At 45.8% G+C, this 19,705-nt stretch overlaps 1 protein-coding gene across 2 annotated transcripts in view; it reads right to left on the reverse strand.

The window, feature by feature from the left end:
- Positions 1-18,691, reverse strand: part of CUL3 (cullin 3) — a 131,073-nt gene extending 112,382 nt beyond the window's left edge. For both annotated transcript variants that reach the window (XM_044289216.1, XM_044289215.1), the window contains exon 1: positions 18,344-18,691. In XM_044289216.1, the coding sequence (XP_044145151.1) occupies positions 18,344-18,409 (66 nt within the window). In that variant the 5' untranslated portion in view covers positions 18,410-18,691. The remainder of the gene's footprint in view (positions 1-18,343) is intronic.
- Positions 18,692-19,705: the final 1,014 nt, after the last annotated feature.

Here is a 19,705-nt window from a genome sequence, read left to right on the forward strand (position 1 = left end):
AGTGTCCCTTTAAAGGCAGATTTTAAGTAAAAACTAACGTCTTAAAGGGAACCTGTCCCCGGGATTTGGGGTATAGAGCTGAGTACATGGGTTGCTAGATGGCCACTAGCACATCCGCAATACCCAGTCCCCAGTGTGCTTTTATTGTGTAAAAAACCTTATTTGATACATCACAAAATTAACCTGAGATGAGTCCTGTATGTGAGATAAGTCAGGGACAGGACTCATCTCAGGTTAATTTGCATATGTAACAAATCTTTTTTTACACAATAAAAGCACACAGAGCTATGGGGACTGGGTATTGCGGATGTGCTAGCGGCCATCTAGCAACCCATGTCCTCAGCTCTAGACACAAAATCCCGGTGACAGGTTCCCTTTAAGAACTCTTGGGTGTAATCCATCTGGACCCAGAGCCTTGTTCACATCTACCTTATTGAGGCTACTTTCACACTAGTGTTTTTGCTGGATCAGTCAGGGTTCAGCAAAAACACTTCCATTACTGATAATACAACCCTCTGCATCCGTTATGAACGGATCCAGTTGTATTATCTTTAAAGGGAACCTGTCACCGGGATTTTGTGTATAGAGCTGAGGACATGGGTTGCTAGATGACTGCTAGCTCATCCGCAAAATCCAGCCCCTATAGCTCTGTGTGCTTTTATTGTGTAAAAAAAACACGATTTGATACATATGCAAATTAACCTGAGATGAGTCCTGTACGTGAGATGAGTCAGGGACGGGACTCATCTTGGGTTAATTTGCATATGTATCAAATTGCTTTTTTTTTTACATAATAACAGCACACAGAGCTATGGGGACTGGGTATTGCGGATGTGCTAGCGGTCATCTAGCAACCCATGTCCTCAGCTCTATACACAAAATCCCGGTGACAGGTTCCCTTTAAGTATCAATTTAACATTTTCAAAACAGACTTTTTCAAGGACCAGTTCAGTTCTGAAGTCACTTTGGAGGTCCTTACATAATAGAAACCATCCATAAATGACCCCATTTTACAAACTATACCCCTGAAATAACTTAAAAATGGCTTTACAAGCTATGTTAAAGGGAGTCTGTCACCTAAAATCACCATTCTAGAACATTAGGGTACTCTCACACTTGCGTTTTTCTTTCCAGCATAGAGTTCAGTCCTAGGGGCTCTATACCGGAAAATAACTGATCAGTTTTATCCTAATGCATTCTGAATGGAGAGCAATTATGTCTTCAGTTCAGTCTTTTTGACTTTTCAGGACAGAGATCATACCGCAGCATGCTGCGGTTTTATCTCCGGCCCAAAAAACACTTGCCTGAATGCGCATGTACAGACCTTTAAAAATGTGAATAAATACCCGATCCGTTTTGCCTGATGACACCGGGAAAACGGATCCGATATTGCAATGCATTTTTCTGACTGATCAGGATCCTGTTCAGTCTGAAAAATGCCTGATCAGCCAGAAAAAAAATTACATGTGCTTGCATACAGTTTGCCTGATCAGAACTGCCTGCGGAATCAAACAACTCAAGTGTGAAAGTACCCTAACACCAGGATCTCCATTACATTCCCTATATGAGGCTCCATTCACACATCCACAAATGGGTCCGCATTCATTCCGCAATATCTGGAACAGGTGTGGACCCATTCATTCTCAATGGGGCAGGAATGTATGCGGAGAGCACACTATCTGCTCTCCGCATCCGCATTTCCGGAGCATGGCCCCAAACTTCCGGGCTGCAACTGCAGACAAGAATAGGCAGTTCTAAGGGGGGGTGCGGGCCGGGTGTATTGCGGATTCGCAATACACTACGGACGTGTGAATGGACCCTTAATGCTACCTTCCATATTGCTGTCCATCGCCGATTTTCCCAGAAAAACACTCTTAGTGAGAAATCCAGCGTCAGCACCGGTCAACAGATTTGCCGCGCCTGCGCTCTTCAGTCCCCATTATGGGCAGAGGCACAAGGCCGGCTAGATCGGGATGTACGGGCCGGCACATGCGCATTAAACGCTCTTGTGCCTCTGCTCATAATGGGAAATGAAGTGTGCAGGTGCGGCAAATCTGTTGACCGGTGCCGATGCTGGATTTCTCACTAAGAGGACGTAATCAGAAGAACCTAGGGCGGGCCAGAGGGGTGAAAGGGGAGGGGTTTCGTATGAAAAACGACAAGGGGCCTGGGCAACAGCAGCATGAACGCTACCCCGGGCACCTTCAGAGCTAATTAACATATTGAATAAAAGTGTTTTTCTGAGAAAATCGGCGATGGACAGCAATAAGGAAGGTAGCATTCTAATATGGGGAATGTAATGGAGATCCTGAGGTTAGTGTTCTATAATGGGGATTTTAGGTGAAAGACACCCTTTAGGTGTTCCACAAGAATTAAAGGAAAATGGAGGTGAAATGTACCATTTTCAGTTTTGTGCAAATTGTGCAGATTTTTTATTTTGATCCAATTTTTCCTATAACACAGCAAACCTCAATATCTATTAGGCTCCTTTCACACAAGCGAGTTTTCCGCGCGGGTGCATTGCGTGACGTGAATGCATTGCACCCGCACTGAATCCGGATCCATTCATTTCTATGGATCTGTGCACACGAGCGGCGATTTTCACGCAACTTGTGCGTTGCGTGAAAATCGCAGCATGTTCTATATTCTGCGATTTTCACATAGAAGTGAATGGGGCTGCGTGAAAATCGCAAGCATCCGCAGATGCGGTGCGATTTTCACGCACGGTTGCTAGGAGACGATCGGGTCGCGATCATTATTATTTTCCCTTATAACATGGTTATAAGGGATAATAATAGCATTCTTAATACAGAATGCATAGTGCAATAGGGCTGGAGGCAACGCATCCGGACACACTCGTCTGCAAGGGGCCTTAACCTGATTCTGCAGTTTACAAAAACACCCCATTTATGTTCATAAACTGCTGTGGGGGCACACGGGAGTTCTCAGAAGGAAAGGAGCAACATACCGTTTTTGGAGGGCATATTTTGCTGGAATGGCTTTTAGGTGTCGTGTCATATTTGTAGGCACACTAAGGCTTAAACAAGTTTTTGACCTTTTAGTAATTGAGAGACAAGGTTTATTAAATGAGCAGCAAAAAGTGAAATCTCTAGGTCACAGCTTTCACATGAAACCTTCTAAAATATTATGGAACTTTAAGGCCCCTTTCACACGAGCGTGAAAGATTAGGTCCAGATGCGTTCATTATAACTCGCACCATTTTGGTCAGTTTTGTTTGCGTTCAGTTTTTTCCACGCGGGTGCAATGTGTTTTGATGCGTTTTTCACGCGCGTGATGAAAAACCTGAAGGTTTACAAACATCATCTCTAAGCAACCATCCATGAAAAACGCATTGCATCCACATTTGCGTTTTTCACTGAAGCCCTATATATATATCTATCTAGAAAAAGGACGGCACTCCGGTCTTGTGAAGGTGAAGTTATTCTTTAATCAACCATACGGTGCAACGTTTCGGCTCCAATACTGAGCCTTTCTCAAGCTTGAGAAAGGCTCAGTATTGGAGCCGAAACGTTGCACCGTATGGTTGATTAAAGAATAACTTCACCTTCACAAGACCGGAGTGCCGTCCTTTTTCTGGATATATCAATTGGGGTAAGAGGTCGATTCCCCTGGAGCATGCACCCATCTTCTCCGCCTGCAGTCAGTGCCGCCATTATATATATATATATATATATACACACACACACACACACACACACATACACACACACATACACACACGTTCATGTACACAGACCCATTAAAATGAAAGGGTCAGAATTCAGTGCGGGTGTTGTGTTCAAGTCATGCATCGCACCCGCATGGAAAACTCGCTAGTGTGAAAGGGGCCTAAAGGCACCCCAACTGTAGAAACCCCCCCAAAAGCGACTCCATTTTAAGGCTACTTTCACACTAGCGTTCGTCGGTCCGCTCGTGAGCTCCGTTTGAAGGGGCTCACGAGCGGACCCGAACGCCTCCGTCCAGCCCTGATGCAGTCTGAATGGAGCGGATCCGCTCAGACTGCATCAGTCTGGCGGCGTTCAGCCTCCGCTCCGCTCGCCTCCGCACGGACAGGCGGACAGCTGAACGCTGCTTGCAGCGTTCGGGTGTCCGCCTGGCCGTGCGGAGGCGTGCGGATCCGTTCAGACTTACAATGTAAGTCAATGGGAACGGATCCGCTTGAAGATGTCACCATATGGCTCAATCTTCAAGCGGATCCGTCCCCCATTGACTTTACATTGAAAGTCTGAACGGATCCACGCAGGCTACTTGCGCACTTGCGAAATTTTTTAAAGTTATTAATGCAGACGGATCCGTACTGAACGGAGCCTCCGTCTGCATTAATATGATCGGATCCGTTCAGAACGGATCCGATCAAGCGCAAGTGTGAAAGTAGCCTAACACACCCCTCAAATAATTTATCGAGGGGGTTACTGACCACTTTTACCTCAGAGTTTAATAATATTTAGAAACACATGTCTGTAAAAATTTAAAATTGTATTGTTTTTTATTTTAACAAAGGATAACAGAAACAAAAGCACCCCATAATTTGTTACCCATTTTCTCCTGAATATGGCAACACCCCATATGTGGTTGTTAACTGCTGTATGAGCAGACGGCAGAATTCAAAAGGAAAAGGAGCTGCGTCTGAATTTTCTAACGCAGAGTTTGTGGAAATAGATTTTAAGGGCTATCATTTTTTGATTTTTCCATAAATTTTGGGGTCTATATGACTTTTTGAGTGCTTTTTAGTCCATTTTTTATTGCATTTCTGTCAGTGTTTTTTATTTCTAATGAGGTTCTCCATGTGGTATATTTGATATAATTTTATTCTGTAGGTTGATACGGTTATGGCAACACCAAATTTGTATGTTTTTTTCCATGTTCTACCACTTTTATATCATAAAATCTTTTTTTCCCGGTGGGTAACAGCCTGTCGGATCCGTCGTGCCACTAGTGAACGTGTGCCCCCGGACTACCGCTTCGGCCTCATTGACTATAATGGGGGCAGGGCGGAGTTCCGGCAGCAGCACACGCCGAGAGGCCACATGAGTAAAAGTACTACATATCGTACTTTTATTCTGGCGGCCTCTTAGCATGCGCTGCCGCCGAAACTCCGCCCCGCCCCCATTATAGTCAATGGGGCCGGAGTGGTAGTCCGGGGGCATGTGTTCACTAGCAGCAGGACGGATCAGACAGGCTGTTCACCCGCCGGAGGTCCGTGCCGCTAGTGTGAAAGTACCCTAACAGTTATATGAGGGCTTATTTTTTGGGAGATGGGCTATAGTTTTTATGGATATCATTTTTGGTATGCATATGACTTTTTGACCACTTTTTTGGGGGGAGGTGAGGCATAAAAATAAACCACACACTACACACACACACACACACACACCAGTAAATACTCCATAGTTTATTTTTATTTTTACAGCGATTATCATGTGGGATTAGTACCATAATCATTTTATAGATCTGGTCATTGTGGACGCGACAATACCAATTATGTGTAGTTTATTTTATTTTTTAACTTTTTTTTTAAAGCTGTTAAAAATGAGTGGATATGTGAAAAAGCGGTTTATTTTCTTTTTAATTTACATTTTTATTTAATTTATTTTTACTTTTTATTTTCACACTTTTTTTTTCTTTTATCAAGTCCCACTTGGATCTTGGAGATTCAGTGGGGCTGATGGCTGTACTATACTTTGCAATGCTCTATTCAGTGGGACCGCAACAGGGGACACAGACTGGCACAGTTAGGGACACAGGCGGCACAGTGGGAGCCACAGGCTAGCACGTGCAGAGAACAGCCAGCAAAGTTAAGGCACTGCAAACAGATTGCGCAGATCAGAGCCTGTAACCGGCATTTTTACACTGCCGAGATCCGATTGGTTAGTCTATGCAGACTAACCAATCACCGGCAAGGGACCACTCTGATTGGTCCCTTGCCGGCATTACCAGACTGTACACTGTCGCTGACAGCGGCAGAAGCTTTAAAGAGCTGCCATTAGGGGTGGGTGATATATGCGATATGGACGATATGAATATGTGCAACGATACAGATTTTGTCCATATCGCCAGACCGCGATATGACCACAGAGCGGTAGTGAATAGACGAACCTTCTCACTGCTCCGTGGCTCCGGCTCCCGACTCGCTGTGTGTGACGGCAGGTCCTGCAATACATGCTGGGAAGAAGACGCGACACATGCAGACTGCTGACTCGCCGAGCACCCTGAAGGAAAGCCAAGTATAGCGATTCTTCTGCAGGAAAGGGAGGGGATCATTTATTTGCAAAGGATGGCCATGGGGCTGATCTGATGGGGCTGGCTCTGGGGGACATGTCTGAGGAAGATTATGGCAAATGCCATGGGGCTTAGGGGCTGATGGCACTGTCTCTGGGGGACATGGCCAGCACATGCAGGCTACGTTTGTATTCAGGCATATTAACTATATTCATTGGTTGCGCAGTAGCCACAGCCCCTCCCTTATACTCCCCCTCTTCTAAGTATTATATTAATTGCGCGCCCCCCCCCCTTCCCCCCACACTATTAAATCATTGGTGGCAGGGGCCCCAGGGTGGCAGCTTCTGATCGGAGCCCCAGCAGTGTAATCGCTTACCATGGCAGCCAGGACGCTACTCAAGCCATGGCTGCCATAGTCAGCTCCCTGTTGCTGTGTGCACTATGCACAGGGCAGCAGGGATAGTTTGAGGTCCTATTCACCCTAACAGATCTCTATCAGGGTGAATAGTACAAGGGTTCTAGCCCCTAAGGGACTAATGGTTATTAAAAAAAAAAGTAAAAAAAAAAAGTAAAAAAAAAAAAAGTTTACTCCCCCCCCGAAATATAGAATATATTGCGATATACAGTACAGACCAAAAGTTTGGACACACCTTCTCATTCAAGAGGTAGTCACCTGAAATGGTCTTCCAACAGTCTTGAAGGAGTTCCCAGAGATGCTTAGCACTTGTTGGCCCTTTGGCCTTCACTCTGCAGTCCAGCTCACCCCAAACCATCTCGATTGGGTTCAGGTCCGGTGACTGTGGAGGCCAGGTCATCTGGCGCAGCACCCCATCACTCTCCTCCATGGTCAAATAGCCCTTACACAGCCTGGAGGTGTGTTTGGGGTCATTGTCCTGTTGAAAAATAAATGATGGTCCAGCTAAACACAAACCGGATGGAATAGCATGCCGCTGAAAGATGCTGTGGTAGCCATGCTGGTTCAGTATGCCTTCAATTTTGAATAAATCCCCCACAGTGTCACCAGCAAAGACCCCCCCACACCATCACACCTCCTCCATGCTTCACGGTGGGAACCAGGCATGCAGAGTCCATCCGTTCACCTTTTCTGCGTCGCACAAAGACACGGTGGTTGGAACCAAAGATCTCAAATTTGGACTCATCAGACCAAAGCACAGATTTCCACTGGTCTAATGTCCATTCCTTGTGTTCTTTAGCCCAAACAAGTCTCTTCTGCTTGTTGACTGTCCTTAGCAGTGGTTTCCTAGCAGATATTCTACCATGAAGGCCTGATTCACACAGTCTCCTCCTAACAGTTGTTCTAGAGATGTGTCTGCTGCTAGAACTCTGTGTGGCATTGGCCTGGTCTCTAATCTGAGCTGCTGTTAACCTGCGATTTCTGAGGCTGGTGACTCGGATGAACTTATCCTCCGCAGCAGAGGTGACTCTTGGTCTTCCTTTCCTGGGGTGTCCGCATGTGAGCCAGTTTCTTTGTAGCGCTTGATGGGTTTTGTGACTGCACTTGGGGACACTTTCAAAGTTTTCCCAATTTTTCGGACTGACTGACCTTTATTTCTTAAAGTAATGATGGCCACTCGTTTTTCTTTACTTGGCTGCTTTTTTCTTGCCATAATACAAGTTCTAACAGTCTATTCAGTAGGACTATCAGCTGTGTATCCACCTGACTTCTCCACAACGCAACTGATGGTCCCAACCCCATTTATAAGGCAAGAAATCCCACTTATTAAACCTGACAGGGCACACCTGTGAAGTGAAATCCATTTCAGGTGTCTACCTCTTGAAGCTCAACAAGATAATACAAGCAGTAATGAAAGCAAAAGGTGGCTACTTTGAAGAACCTAGAATATGACATTTTCAGTTGTTTCACACTTTTTTGTTATGTATATAATTCCACATGTGTTAATTCATAGTTTTGATGCCTTCACTGTGAATCTACAATTTTCATAGTCATGAAAATAAAGAAAACTCTTTGAATGAGAAGGTGTGTCCAAACTTTTGGTCTGTACTGTATATCGCATATCTCACATGCTTAAAATTATATCGCAATATAGATTTTAGGCCAGATCGCCCACCCCTAGCTGCCATAATGTTTATATACGTGCTATCTGCATGGGGTATGTGCAGATAGCACAGTCAGGTCCATAAATATTGGGACATCGACACAATTCTAACATTTTTGGCTCTATACACCACCACCACAATAGATTTGAAATGAAACGAACAAGATGTGCTTTAACTGCAGACTGTCAGCTTTAATTTGAGGGTGTTTTCATCCAAATCAGATGAACGGTGTAGGAATTACAACAGTTTACATATGTGCCTCCCACTTGTTAAGAAACCAAAAGTAATGGGGCAATTGGCTTCTCTGCTGTCCCATGGCCAGGTGTGTGTTATTTCCTCATTATCCCAATAACAATGAGCAGATGAAAGGTCCAAAGTTCATTTTAAGTGTGCTATTTGCATTTGGAATCTGTTGCTGTCAACTCTCAAGATGAGATCCAAAGAGCTGTCACTATCAGTGAAGCAAGCCATCATTAGGCTGAAAAAAACAAAACAAACCCATCAGAGAGATAGCAAAAACATTAGGCATGGCCAAAACAACTGTTCGGAACATTCTTAAAAAGAAGGAACGCACCGGTGAGCTCAGCAACACCAAAAGTCCCGGAAGACCACGGAAAACAACTGTGGTGGATGACCGAAGAATTTTCCCTGGTGAAGAAAACACCCTTGACAACAGTTGGCCAGATCAAGAACACTCTCCAGGAGGTAGGTGTATGTGTGTAAAGTCAACAATCAAGAGAAGACTTTACCTGAGTGAATACAGAGGGTTCACCACAAGATGTAAACCATTGGTGAGCCTTAAAACCAGGAAGGCCAGATTAGAGTTTGCCAAACAACATTTAAAAAAGCCTTCAGAGTTCTGGAACAACATCCTACGGACAGATGACACCAAGATCAACTTGTACCAGAGTGATGGGAAGAGAAGAGTATGGAGAAGGAAAGGAACTGCTCATGATCCTAAGCATACCACCTCATCAGTGAAGCATGGAGGTGGTAGTGTCATGGCGTGGGCATGTATGGCTGCCAATGGAACTTGTTCTCTTGTGTTTATTGATGATGTGACTGCTGACAAAAGCAGCAGGATGAATTCTGAAGTGTTTTGGGCAATATTATCTGCTCATATTCAGCCAAATGCTTCAGAACTCATTGGACGGCGCTTCACAGTGCAGATGGACAATGACCCAAAGCATACTGCAAAAGCAACCAGAGTTTTTTAAGGGAAAGAAGTGGAATGTTATGCAATGGCCAAGTCAATCACCTGACCTGAATCCGATTGAGCATGCATTTCACTTACTGAAGACAAAACTGAAGGGAAAATGCCCCAAGAACAAGCAGGAACTGAAGACAGTTGCAGTAGAGGCCTGAGAGCATCACCAGGGATGAAACCCAGCATCTGGTGATGTCTATGCGTTCCAGACTTCAGGCTGTAATTGACTGCAAAGGATTTGCAACCAAGTATTAAAAAGTGAAAGTTTGATTTAATATTATTGGGTCCCATTACTTTTGGTTCCTTAACAAGTGGGAGGCAAATATGCAAACTGTTATAATTCCTGCACCGTTCACCTGATTTGGATGTATCATTTCAAATCCATTGTGGTGGTGTACAGAGCCAGAAATGTTAAAATTGTGTCCATGTCCTAATATTTATGGACCTAACTGTATATAGCTGTAAGGCAGTCGTGAAGGGGTTAAGCTTATAAATAAATAGTAAGAGATATGCTATTTTATATAATGGCTTTTTTCCCCGTTTATATATTACCTCAATATAGACTTATTTGCAGTAATCATTGTGTACCATAAATTTATGTCTAACCACCCATCACTACTTTCAGGTAACTGGGTCTTGACTACCAGTACAACGACAATTAGGAAAAAGGAAAAAAAAAATCCAGAACAGCTGGAGTGCCGGAGGTTGCTGATCCCTGTACTAGAGAATAAAGACAGGATAGGCGAAAACAGTCCTTGTCCTCTCTCTTTGGTCCCCTGCAGACTGATAGCGGGCATTCAGTTGGCCAATCCAACGATCAGCCAGTAAATATAAGCCACAAACATACAGCAGGCGCTCTGTAAGGGTACATTCACACGTCCGTAGTGGATTGCAGATCCACAATACACCCGGCCGGCAACCCCATAGAAATGCCTATTCTTGTCGGCAATTTTTTCCGGAGCAGCGGACGGGAAGATTGTCGGCGGGCTCCGGAAATGCGGATGCGGAGAGCACATAGTCTGCTCTCCGCATCCATTCCATCCCCATAGAGAATGAATGGGTCCGCACCCGTTCCGCATCGGATGCAGACCCATTATTACGGACCAGGGTGGATTTAATTTAAATCACTAGTCAGTAAGGCTTGATTTAAGTCATAGTTTTCTACATAAAAACTAATTCTTGCTGGTATAATATGCAAGTAGATGAAGATTTTTAGAATAACTTTTCATATTAGTTTGATTAGGTTGATTCTGTATTCATAGGTTTGTAGACATTAGGATTAAGGTCTTTTTCTCAACTCTGTTCATGTTATAAAAATTTTGCTGTGAAGAAGAGGCATGTGATCTCTGCTGAGTCAAATTCAGTTTTGAGAACTGCAAAAGTAAACCAAGCATCTGTGATAATATCTTGTAGGCAGAGAAACTGACCAATAATCTTACAAAAACCTCTGGAAGAGCATGACATTGTGAATGGATTAGTGGAATTTACTTACCAAAAAAATTTAACATATACAGCCTTAGGCCTCATGCACACGACAGTTTGGGTCTGCATCCGAGCTGCCGTTTTGGCGGCTCGGATGCGGACCCATTCACTTCAATGGGGCCGCAAAAGATGCTAACAGCACTCTGTGTGCTGTCCGCATCCGTGGCTCTGTTCCGCGGCTCCGCTAAAAAAATATAACATGTCCTATTCTTGTCCGCGCTTTGCAGACCGCAAAAAACTGAACGGTCGTGTGCATGAGGCCTTATTCTACATAATTAAAAAACTAATCTTTATTTCACGATGGAATAACCTTTGGATGGTAATATATTTTCCTCAAAAAGCATTTAAAAAAAAAAATCTGATTTAAATAAAAAAAATCTGATTTATCAGATTTTTTTTATATATATATATATTTTTTTAATCATTGATTTTTATCCACCCTGTTACGGACGTGTGAATGGAGCCTAAGGGTACATTTGCATGGCAGATTTTGCGCCTACCAAATCCGCAGCATATTCTACAGCAGAAACCGTGGTGGTTTCTGCTGCCGTTTTTCACTTTAAATGAAGTGGATCTGCTAGAGGTCAAGCCCCATTGAAGGGAGCTGAACCGCAAGCACGCACTCACCATGGCTTCCAGAGGCAAATAACCAGACACTGCTCCCTCCTTTGCACGGTTGCAGATTTGCGCAATGGGAGACAGACACCACATTGTCACTGCTGAAATTTTGATGTGGAATCTGCTCCAAAATTCTGGCGACAAACAATTCAGTGTGAACAGGCCCTGACCAGCTAACTTTATGCTCCACACAATGACCATAGTTACATGATCTTGGTTGTGAAAAACAAAGTGTTTATACCACAACATTGGGAAGAATTTCCATGCCTTACGGGGTTATGCAGTGCAAAGATACTGATGACCATACAATTCAAAAACTGGGGGCACATCCAAAAATAGAAAAAAAGAGTGCCGGCTCACGGTATATAATATACAATATGGCAGAGAAGAAGAAAAAGAATACCGAAACAGGAGCCGCACATCTAAAATGTAACAAATTTATTCAAGAAAACAGACACAACACAAAATAGGTTAAAATTGTTGTATACAACAGATCAAGGCCATGTGAACCATGTATCAGCACATGCCACCCTGGCTTACCACAAACGCATAGACAAACCCCCACATCAATAAGCAAATGACAATATAAAGTGCATGTAATCCATCAACAATGAATAAAGGCTCAGATACTTAGCATAAAAATGGCATGATGGGGGGCATGCGTGGCGGTCAGGAAAAAAGCCCAACGTGTATCGCCAGACTTGCTGGCTTCCTCAGGAGTGCCTAATCCTTGGTGACCCATAGTCAGAGAGATATATATATATATATATATATATGCATATACACATAGTAATCAGATAATAATAGTCTTTACCTGTGTATCAGGTCCCCATGTGGAAGGAGGGGGCGGCGACCACCTCGTTAACATGGAGGAGGAGAGAGGGGAAGGGGGTGGGTGACAACTCGGGCCAAAGTGGAGTACATGAATAAAACTATTATAACCGATGAAGGACGCCAAAGGTAGGCGGATGATGGATCATGTGATGGAACATGTGATGACCGGAGTGACGTCATCACATGTCCTGTTCATGTAATTAATGCTCACCCCAGGTCCTGTTCAGCAAAGGAGACAGAAGAGATGCCGGCTACGCAAACAAGTGGACTAAAGTGAGTTAAATAATTTTTAATTTTTTTGTAACCCCTCCAGCGCTATTTTACTATGCATTCTGTATCCAGAATGCTATTATTTTCCCTTATAACCATGTTATAAGGGAAAATAATGATCGGGTCTCCATCCCAATCGTCTCCTAGCAACCGTGCGTGAAAATCGCACTTGCTTGCGGATGCTTGCGATTTTCACGCAACCCCATTCACTTCTATGGGGCCTGCGTTGTGTGGATTATCGTACCGCAACGCACAAAGAGGAGCATGCTGTAATTTTCATGCAACGTATAAGTGATGCGTGAAAATCACTGCTCATGTGAACAGCCCCATAGAAATGAATGGGTCGGGATTCAGTGCAGGTGCAATGTGTTCAACTCACGCATCGCATCCGCGCGGAATACTCGCCCGTGTGAAAGGGGCCTTACTGCTGACCCACAGTCAATGGCCACTATACAAGCAGAGGCCTAACTGGGCGAGGTCTACCGCAATTTAGCATGAAAACACTGTACATGTGCGGTTCATGCAAGGCCAGAGAAGAGGTCCTCACTGACTCTATACGGCACGCTGGAGGTAGAGGCGGCACAAAGTAAGAGAGCTGCCATGATTAACTGCGGCTCATTACACGGAGAGGAGACATGACAGGTCACTGGAGGCATAGGCACTTCAGCTTTCTTTTAATTCCCACAATGCTGCTCATTAAAATTTTACTCCAGCTCGTATCACTTCATTTCTGTGTGTGATTCCATACAAGCCGGCTGTCAGCGTACAGTCTGCTACATGGAGAGTGATGAAAGCGCCCCTCTAGGCATATAGACAATCGCCGTCTCCGAGGTCTGGATACGGTAGTCCTTCTGCACGGGCTTCCTGAGGCAGAGGTGTGCTTCACTACCAGAGAGGCCTCTAAACCAGTCACAGTTCTGCTGGTTATACTGAGGAACTATAGTACTGCCAGACCAATGTCCAGCTCATGACTGGACAGCTGCTGCCATACAGCTCTGGTAAGTGTGGGTCTCACCTCTGGGAGCAGCTTCTATGTCAAGAACAGGACCCCGAAAGTGAACGAGCCGCAAGCCACACGTGCGCGCTCAGTCCTCCTTGCTCAGCTATTTCCCAAAAAGTCTCATAGCAGTGAATGGAGAGGACGGCGCAGTGTGTAGTGCACTTCACGGCCAGGCCCTGTTCTTGAGACCACTATCAGACATTTATGGCACATCCCATTGATAATTTGATATGCCATAAATGTCACAGATGGGAATATCCATTTAACCCTTTAGTTACCACTAATAGGCCTTTTTATTGACGTAAACTGGGGTTTTAGCTACACAGCTGGCTTTATTCAGTTACATGTTCCCAAAATGGTGCATTAAAAACTATAACTTGTTCTGCAAAAAAAAAAAAAAAAAAGACCTCATACAAGTACATTGATGGAAAAGAAAAAAAAAAAAGTTATAGCTCATGGAATGCGATTTAAAAAATAATGTGTGTGGTCCCTAAGGAGTTTGTAGCTACTGGTGACAATGTGGCCCAATAACCACGGCCAGTGTACCGTGCGTAGTAAGGGCCACTAAAGAGGTTTCCCACCTTTATACCCCACTTTAAATTTGGCCAGGGGAGTGCTACACCTAAAAAACAAAATGGAATCCCCTGCTCCCCACTGCTCTGTTCTGCGCTCCTTCTCGTCCCCAGCCCATGAACTTCCAGAAAGGGTCACGTGTGCCTCTGCATCCATTCACCAGCCTCAGTATTGATGTGTCCCTAAGCGGCACATCACTGCGGGATTACATACCACTTGGGGACACGTCGCTGCTGAGGCCAGTGAATGGCTGCAGCAGCGCACACGAGCCTGTCTGGAAGTTTACAGGCTGGGGACTGGAAGGAGCGCTGAGCAGGCCCTGGGTGCAGGACAGAGCAGAGGGAAGCGGGGGTTTTCCCCTTTAGGTACATTTAAGATCTTCTCTGTACGGCTAACTCGTCTGTGAAGCCGCCCCACGCGTCAGATGTCTGCAGCTGGTTGCCAGCTCTCATCTGTATGCTCAGCACAAGGAACCAAATTTTTTGTCCACATCCATTCCATTCTTTTCGCAGGTTTAATACCTTTTAATGGCTAACAAAAATAGAAGTAATGATGTTACATAGCGAGCTTTCGAGACATCACCAGTCTCTTCATCAGGCGTACTACAAGAATATATGAAGAAACAGCAATATATATACAATAAGAGCAGAGGCATGGGGGGAATGAATGGACATTTAAAAAAAAAAAAAAAAAAAAACAGAACAACATAGTAAAGATCTTGAGAATCAGTCCTTAATTATCTTCCAGATAAGGGGTGTGAAAGTTTTATGGTCTCTAAATTGATGTTATCTCAGAGACCTGGTGCCCCGACTATGTATTTCAACAGCGCAGCAAAAAACACACCGTGTGCATTCCGTGTGCGTATGTCTGCAAGTCCGTTGTGCAAAAAAATAGAACAAGTCCTATTCTTGCCCGTCCGGACGTCATGCATTTTTTTTTGCAGATCCGTGTCTTGCAGACTGTGTGAATGAGCCCTAAAGGACACAGACAACATTCTCTTTCGCATGTACTGACAAGTATCGTAATCATTTATGGAGCGGCAACATAAAGCAACCGGCTATTTTCAGAAGTCCCAAAGCAGTGAATCGAGAGAGACGTGCATGCCCGGCAGCAGGGGGCCCCTTCTGGAGATTATGGGCAGGTTCCAGAAGGGGGGCCTTCACTCAGAAAACATTTATGGCATGCCACACAAGTCCAAATGAGAATACCGCTTTAATAAAACAGATCTGTACACTTCAGTGTCTTGTAGGTACATACACTACAGTGCAAGCCGCTAAATGAGCAGCAAATACTAAAGGCAGTGTTTTTGTTTTTTTTGTTTTTTTGGGGGGGGTGCAGACTTTTTATTTTATTTTAGCATCTATTCCCTTCAGATTTAAAATATAAAAGGATTAAAGTGAAGACCGCTCGTATATTAGCAGCTTCTGATGACAGATGTGCACAGCGCCCCAGCCCAAAGGGGTGTCCCCTAAAGCTGTATACATCACAATGAACAGCAAGTGAAACTAGTGACCCCGGGCAGAGCCTCTCTCCATGACACTAATGTCACCCGAGCGTTATCAGGTTGTAACATTCTGCCAGCACATGCCTCATGCCCCGCTCATACAGGGACAGTAAACATGTGAAGTGTACCGCAGCACACACCACGACAGGAGGAAATGGCACCCGTCATGGGCCACTGACCACGCACCAGGGTCTCACATCTGTCTGCCCATTTCCTGCATCTGGTGCCCACATAACATTCTGTGACAGCGGGGTAGTGACAACTGTACCATCCTGCTCAAGGAGATCACTGCTCGTGCATACCCCTTGTTAAAGGGACTCTCACCAGGACACGCACAGGTAAACCCGGCATCTACTAACGTGTGCGCCTAAAATCTGGAAAACAGTGGCACAAGTTGGTGCCACTAGGGTTTCTCCACTTGTCCTGCCACTTCTAGGATCATGTGCCCTAGCCTGGTTACAATCCCCAGCGCATGCAGGCAAATGAACCTCTCTTCACAGCGCAGGAGATTTGCTGTGGGTCATGGGCACAATGTATGGCACGTGATGCCAGAAGCATACTATTAGACCAGGAGTGCAGCACTGGCCAGGGAGCAAGTTTTAAAAAGTACCAATGAAAAAGCTGTTACTCTAATCAAGGGGAGGGGGCCATGAAATAAAAAAAAATTTGATAATCCCTCTGAAAGGGGTTGCTGACCTTTGACGGCCTTTCAACCAGACCACTCTACATCGCCAAATCAGCGTTCAGGATTGGTCAGACCCCCACTGAGCATGAAGTGCAGGAATATACAGGTATTCCGAGGATAGATCATAAATATCAGGTAGGGGGGTGATGTGGTCCGACACCCCCACCGATCATCTGGATCAGGCATCCTAAAACTGCGGCCCTCCAGCTGTTGTAAAACTACCACAATGCCCTGCTGTAGGCTGATAGCTGTAGGCTGTTCGGGCATGCTGGGAGTTGTAGTTTTGCAACAGCTGGAGGGCCGCAGTTTGAGGATGCCTGGTCTGGATGAAAAGAAGGCTGCACACATGTAGTCACCGCTGCCATGTCAACAGGGAGCAGGTAAAGAATGAAGGGAAATCCTGGCATTTATCGTGTAGAGAAAGTTAATACAAGACACTTACTAATGTATTGTGATTGTCCATATTGCCTCCTTTGCTGTCTGGATTCATTCTTCTATGACATTATACACTGCTCGTTTCCATGGTTACAGACCACCTTGCAATCCATCAGTGGTGGTCGTGCTTGCACGATATAGGAAAAATCACTAGCCTATGTGCGCTCCCATGGTCCCGGTCACCAGAGAGGCTGACGCTATTTCCTACAGTGTGCAAGCATGGCCACCGATGCTGGATTGCAGGGTGGTCTGTAACCATGGAAACGAGCAGTGTATAATGTGATGGAAAAATGAATCCAGCCAGCAAAGGAGGCAATATGGACAATCACAACACATTAGTCAGTGCCTTGTATTCACGCTCTACATCATACATGCCATTTACTGAAATGAGACAACCGTTTACGAGATGCGAATCGCCCTTTCATCTTTCTTTAATAAACTTCAGCAACTTTCTAATACACTTAGCATTTTGATTCCACCCCTCAGTTTCAAGGCCTCTCCTTGCTGTCAGTGAAAAGACACATTCAAAGTTTCAATCCACAGGGTGAAGGCCTGTCCTAATGATACCCACCGGGCCAGTTTTTTAACACATGGGATCTTCCTGAATAGTACTTACAGAGCCAGAGTGGCTGCTCCCGTTTACCTGGCTTCTGCGGTGACATCAAGATGACAACGCAAGACCACTGCAGCCAATCACTGGCCTGGAGAACTGGAGCGGCAGCGCAGGTTGTGTGTGTACCACTGTACGGCACGCAGCAGGCTGTAACTAAGCTGCATGCCCTAAGGAGAGCCCGCTGCAGCTTGTACTGCCACACAGGACAACTGTGACATGTGCCGTGTGGTCATACCCTTAGGTATCCCATGTGTAAGACACAGGACGTGTTCCAGCGCACCGGTGTCCTGTCCTATGGCGTGCCTCGCAGCGTATAGGATCAGTAGGAGGCCTAGAAGCCCCCCTGATTACCTCCGAGGCTGCAGCAACCTCCAGCTGTTCTGAAACTACAACTCCCAGAATCCTCCTTTCACTTCTATAAGAGTGTGCATGCTGGGAGTTGTAGTTTCACAACAGGACTGCCTCCGGATGGCAACAAGGAACGCTACCCTTCACTGACAGCAGGCAGTGGTCTTGAAGCAAGGAATTGACACAAAGCCCATCAGGAAGTTGCAGAAGTTTTCTGACAGGCACTGGAGGGGGCTGACATCTGTCACTGCAGTGACAGGGCTGACAACAGGGAACAATAGACCGCACCGGGGCCCAGCAGGGGGCGCTGCCACCCGGCCCTGTCATTGTGTGGGCAGCAGGTACCCCCGTGCTGTGGGATTAGCCCACCTCCAGTGTTTACTGCCAGGAAGCTGCCCCCTCCTCCGCACACACAGCCCGCCTCCCTGGAGGTGCCCCCCACTCTCAGCCCTTACCGGGAAGGCCCGGATCCTCATCTTGGTGTCCTTCCTGCTGCCGGTGCCTTTGCTGAGGTTCGACATGTTGGCGGCTAGTCGTCGTCCTCTCTCGGCCCCGGGGCCCCTCCTTGTCTCCCCCCGGCGTGCGTCGGTGTGAGGAGGCCCCGGGCCCGGCCTATCAAAGACCTAGGTGCTCCTGTAGCGTCCTCTCTCCAGGCCTGTTTCCCAGCAGCGCGGCTGGAAGAACGTAGTCTCTTGTACCGGAACTAGTCTACTCGGCGCTGACTAAACCCCTCCGCGATGGCGGACAAGCATCCCTCAGCTAGCTCGGCCGGTGGGAGGAGCGTGAGAACGGGAAAGATCTCGCGAGACTTCACACCTCTTCCTCCCCACTCAACCCTCTGTGGTGTGAAAAGCAAAGGACTACACTGGAAGCCAACGAGGGGCCATGTTGGAACTCCTATCTCGGCTGCAATGCAAGGTGAAATCTGATAGGACGAACTGCGCTCCAGAGGAGCAGCCTGACCCCGCCCCCTTGCGTGATGCTCGGGCCACGCCCACTCGACGTCTCTACTTCTATTTGTATTGCTCGGTGATGCTGTCATCTGTGCGTCCAGTCCTTCAACATCTTTATTAACACGTTAGGCGGTGAACAATCTGACATTTAGCTCTTCACTAGCCGTCTGAGCCTGACGCTGCTGCTGTTCAACAAGTGACGTTTGCCTCTACAGAAATTCCGAGCAGTGACGTCATGTCGGGGTGGTCAGTAGAAAGCTCAGCCATAGGACCACAAGGAGCAGGTTCCAGGGTTGCCAACCAGAATTTTTCTTTTTTTCTGGACATTTTTATACAGAAAAATTGGAAAACCGTAATGACTGCTAAAGATTTTAAGAAGATACGAACTGATTACCCGCATTTACTGTCAGCTGTAAAATGATAATTACTCCCAGGAAAAAAAAGTCGCTTATTTTTACGGTTGACAACCCTGGCAGGTTCTGAACCCCCAGAGTGGAGTGGACCAGCCTTGGTGTAACTACTAGAAGATGCAGAGGAAGCCTGGACCCTAGTGTCTATAGGGGGGATGACCACTATCATGGGAGGACACCATACCCGGGGCAGTGGGGGTCAATGCAAGACACAGAATGGAGGCTGTAATCTTATATATATGTAGGGAGGAGATATGAGGAGAGAACTACAACTCCCAGCATGTCCAGCCTGATATGGGATATCGTAGGGAGGGGGTATAAGAAGAGATAATTACAAATCCCAGCATGTCCTGGCTATTATTATGTGATATCAGAGTACGTTACAGGAAGGAGGTATAAGACGAGAGGACTACAACCCCCAGCATGTCTAAACTGATGTTATATCAGGATATTA

Source organism: Bufo gargarizans, chromosome 4 (genome assembly GCF_014858855.1).
Source record: "Bufo gargarizans isolate SCDJY-AF-19 chromosome 4, ASM1485885v1, whole genome shotgun sequence".
Taxonomy (NCBI): Eukaryota; Metazoa; Chordata; class Amphibia; order Anura; family Bufonidae; genus Bufo; species Bufo gargarizans.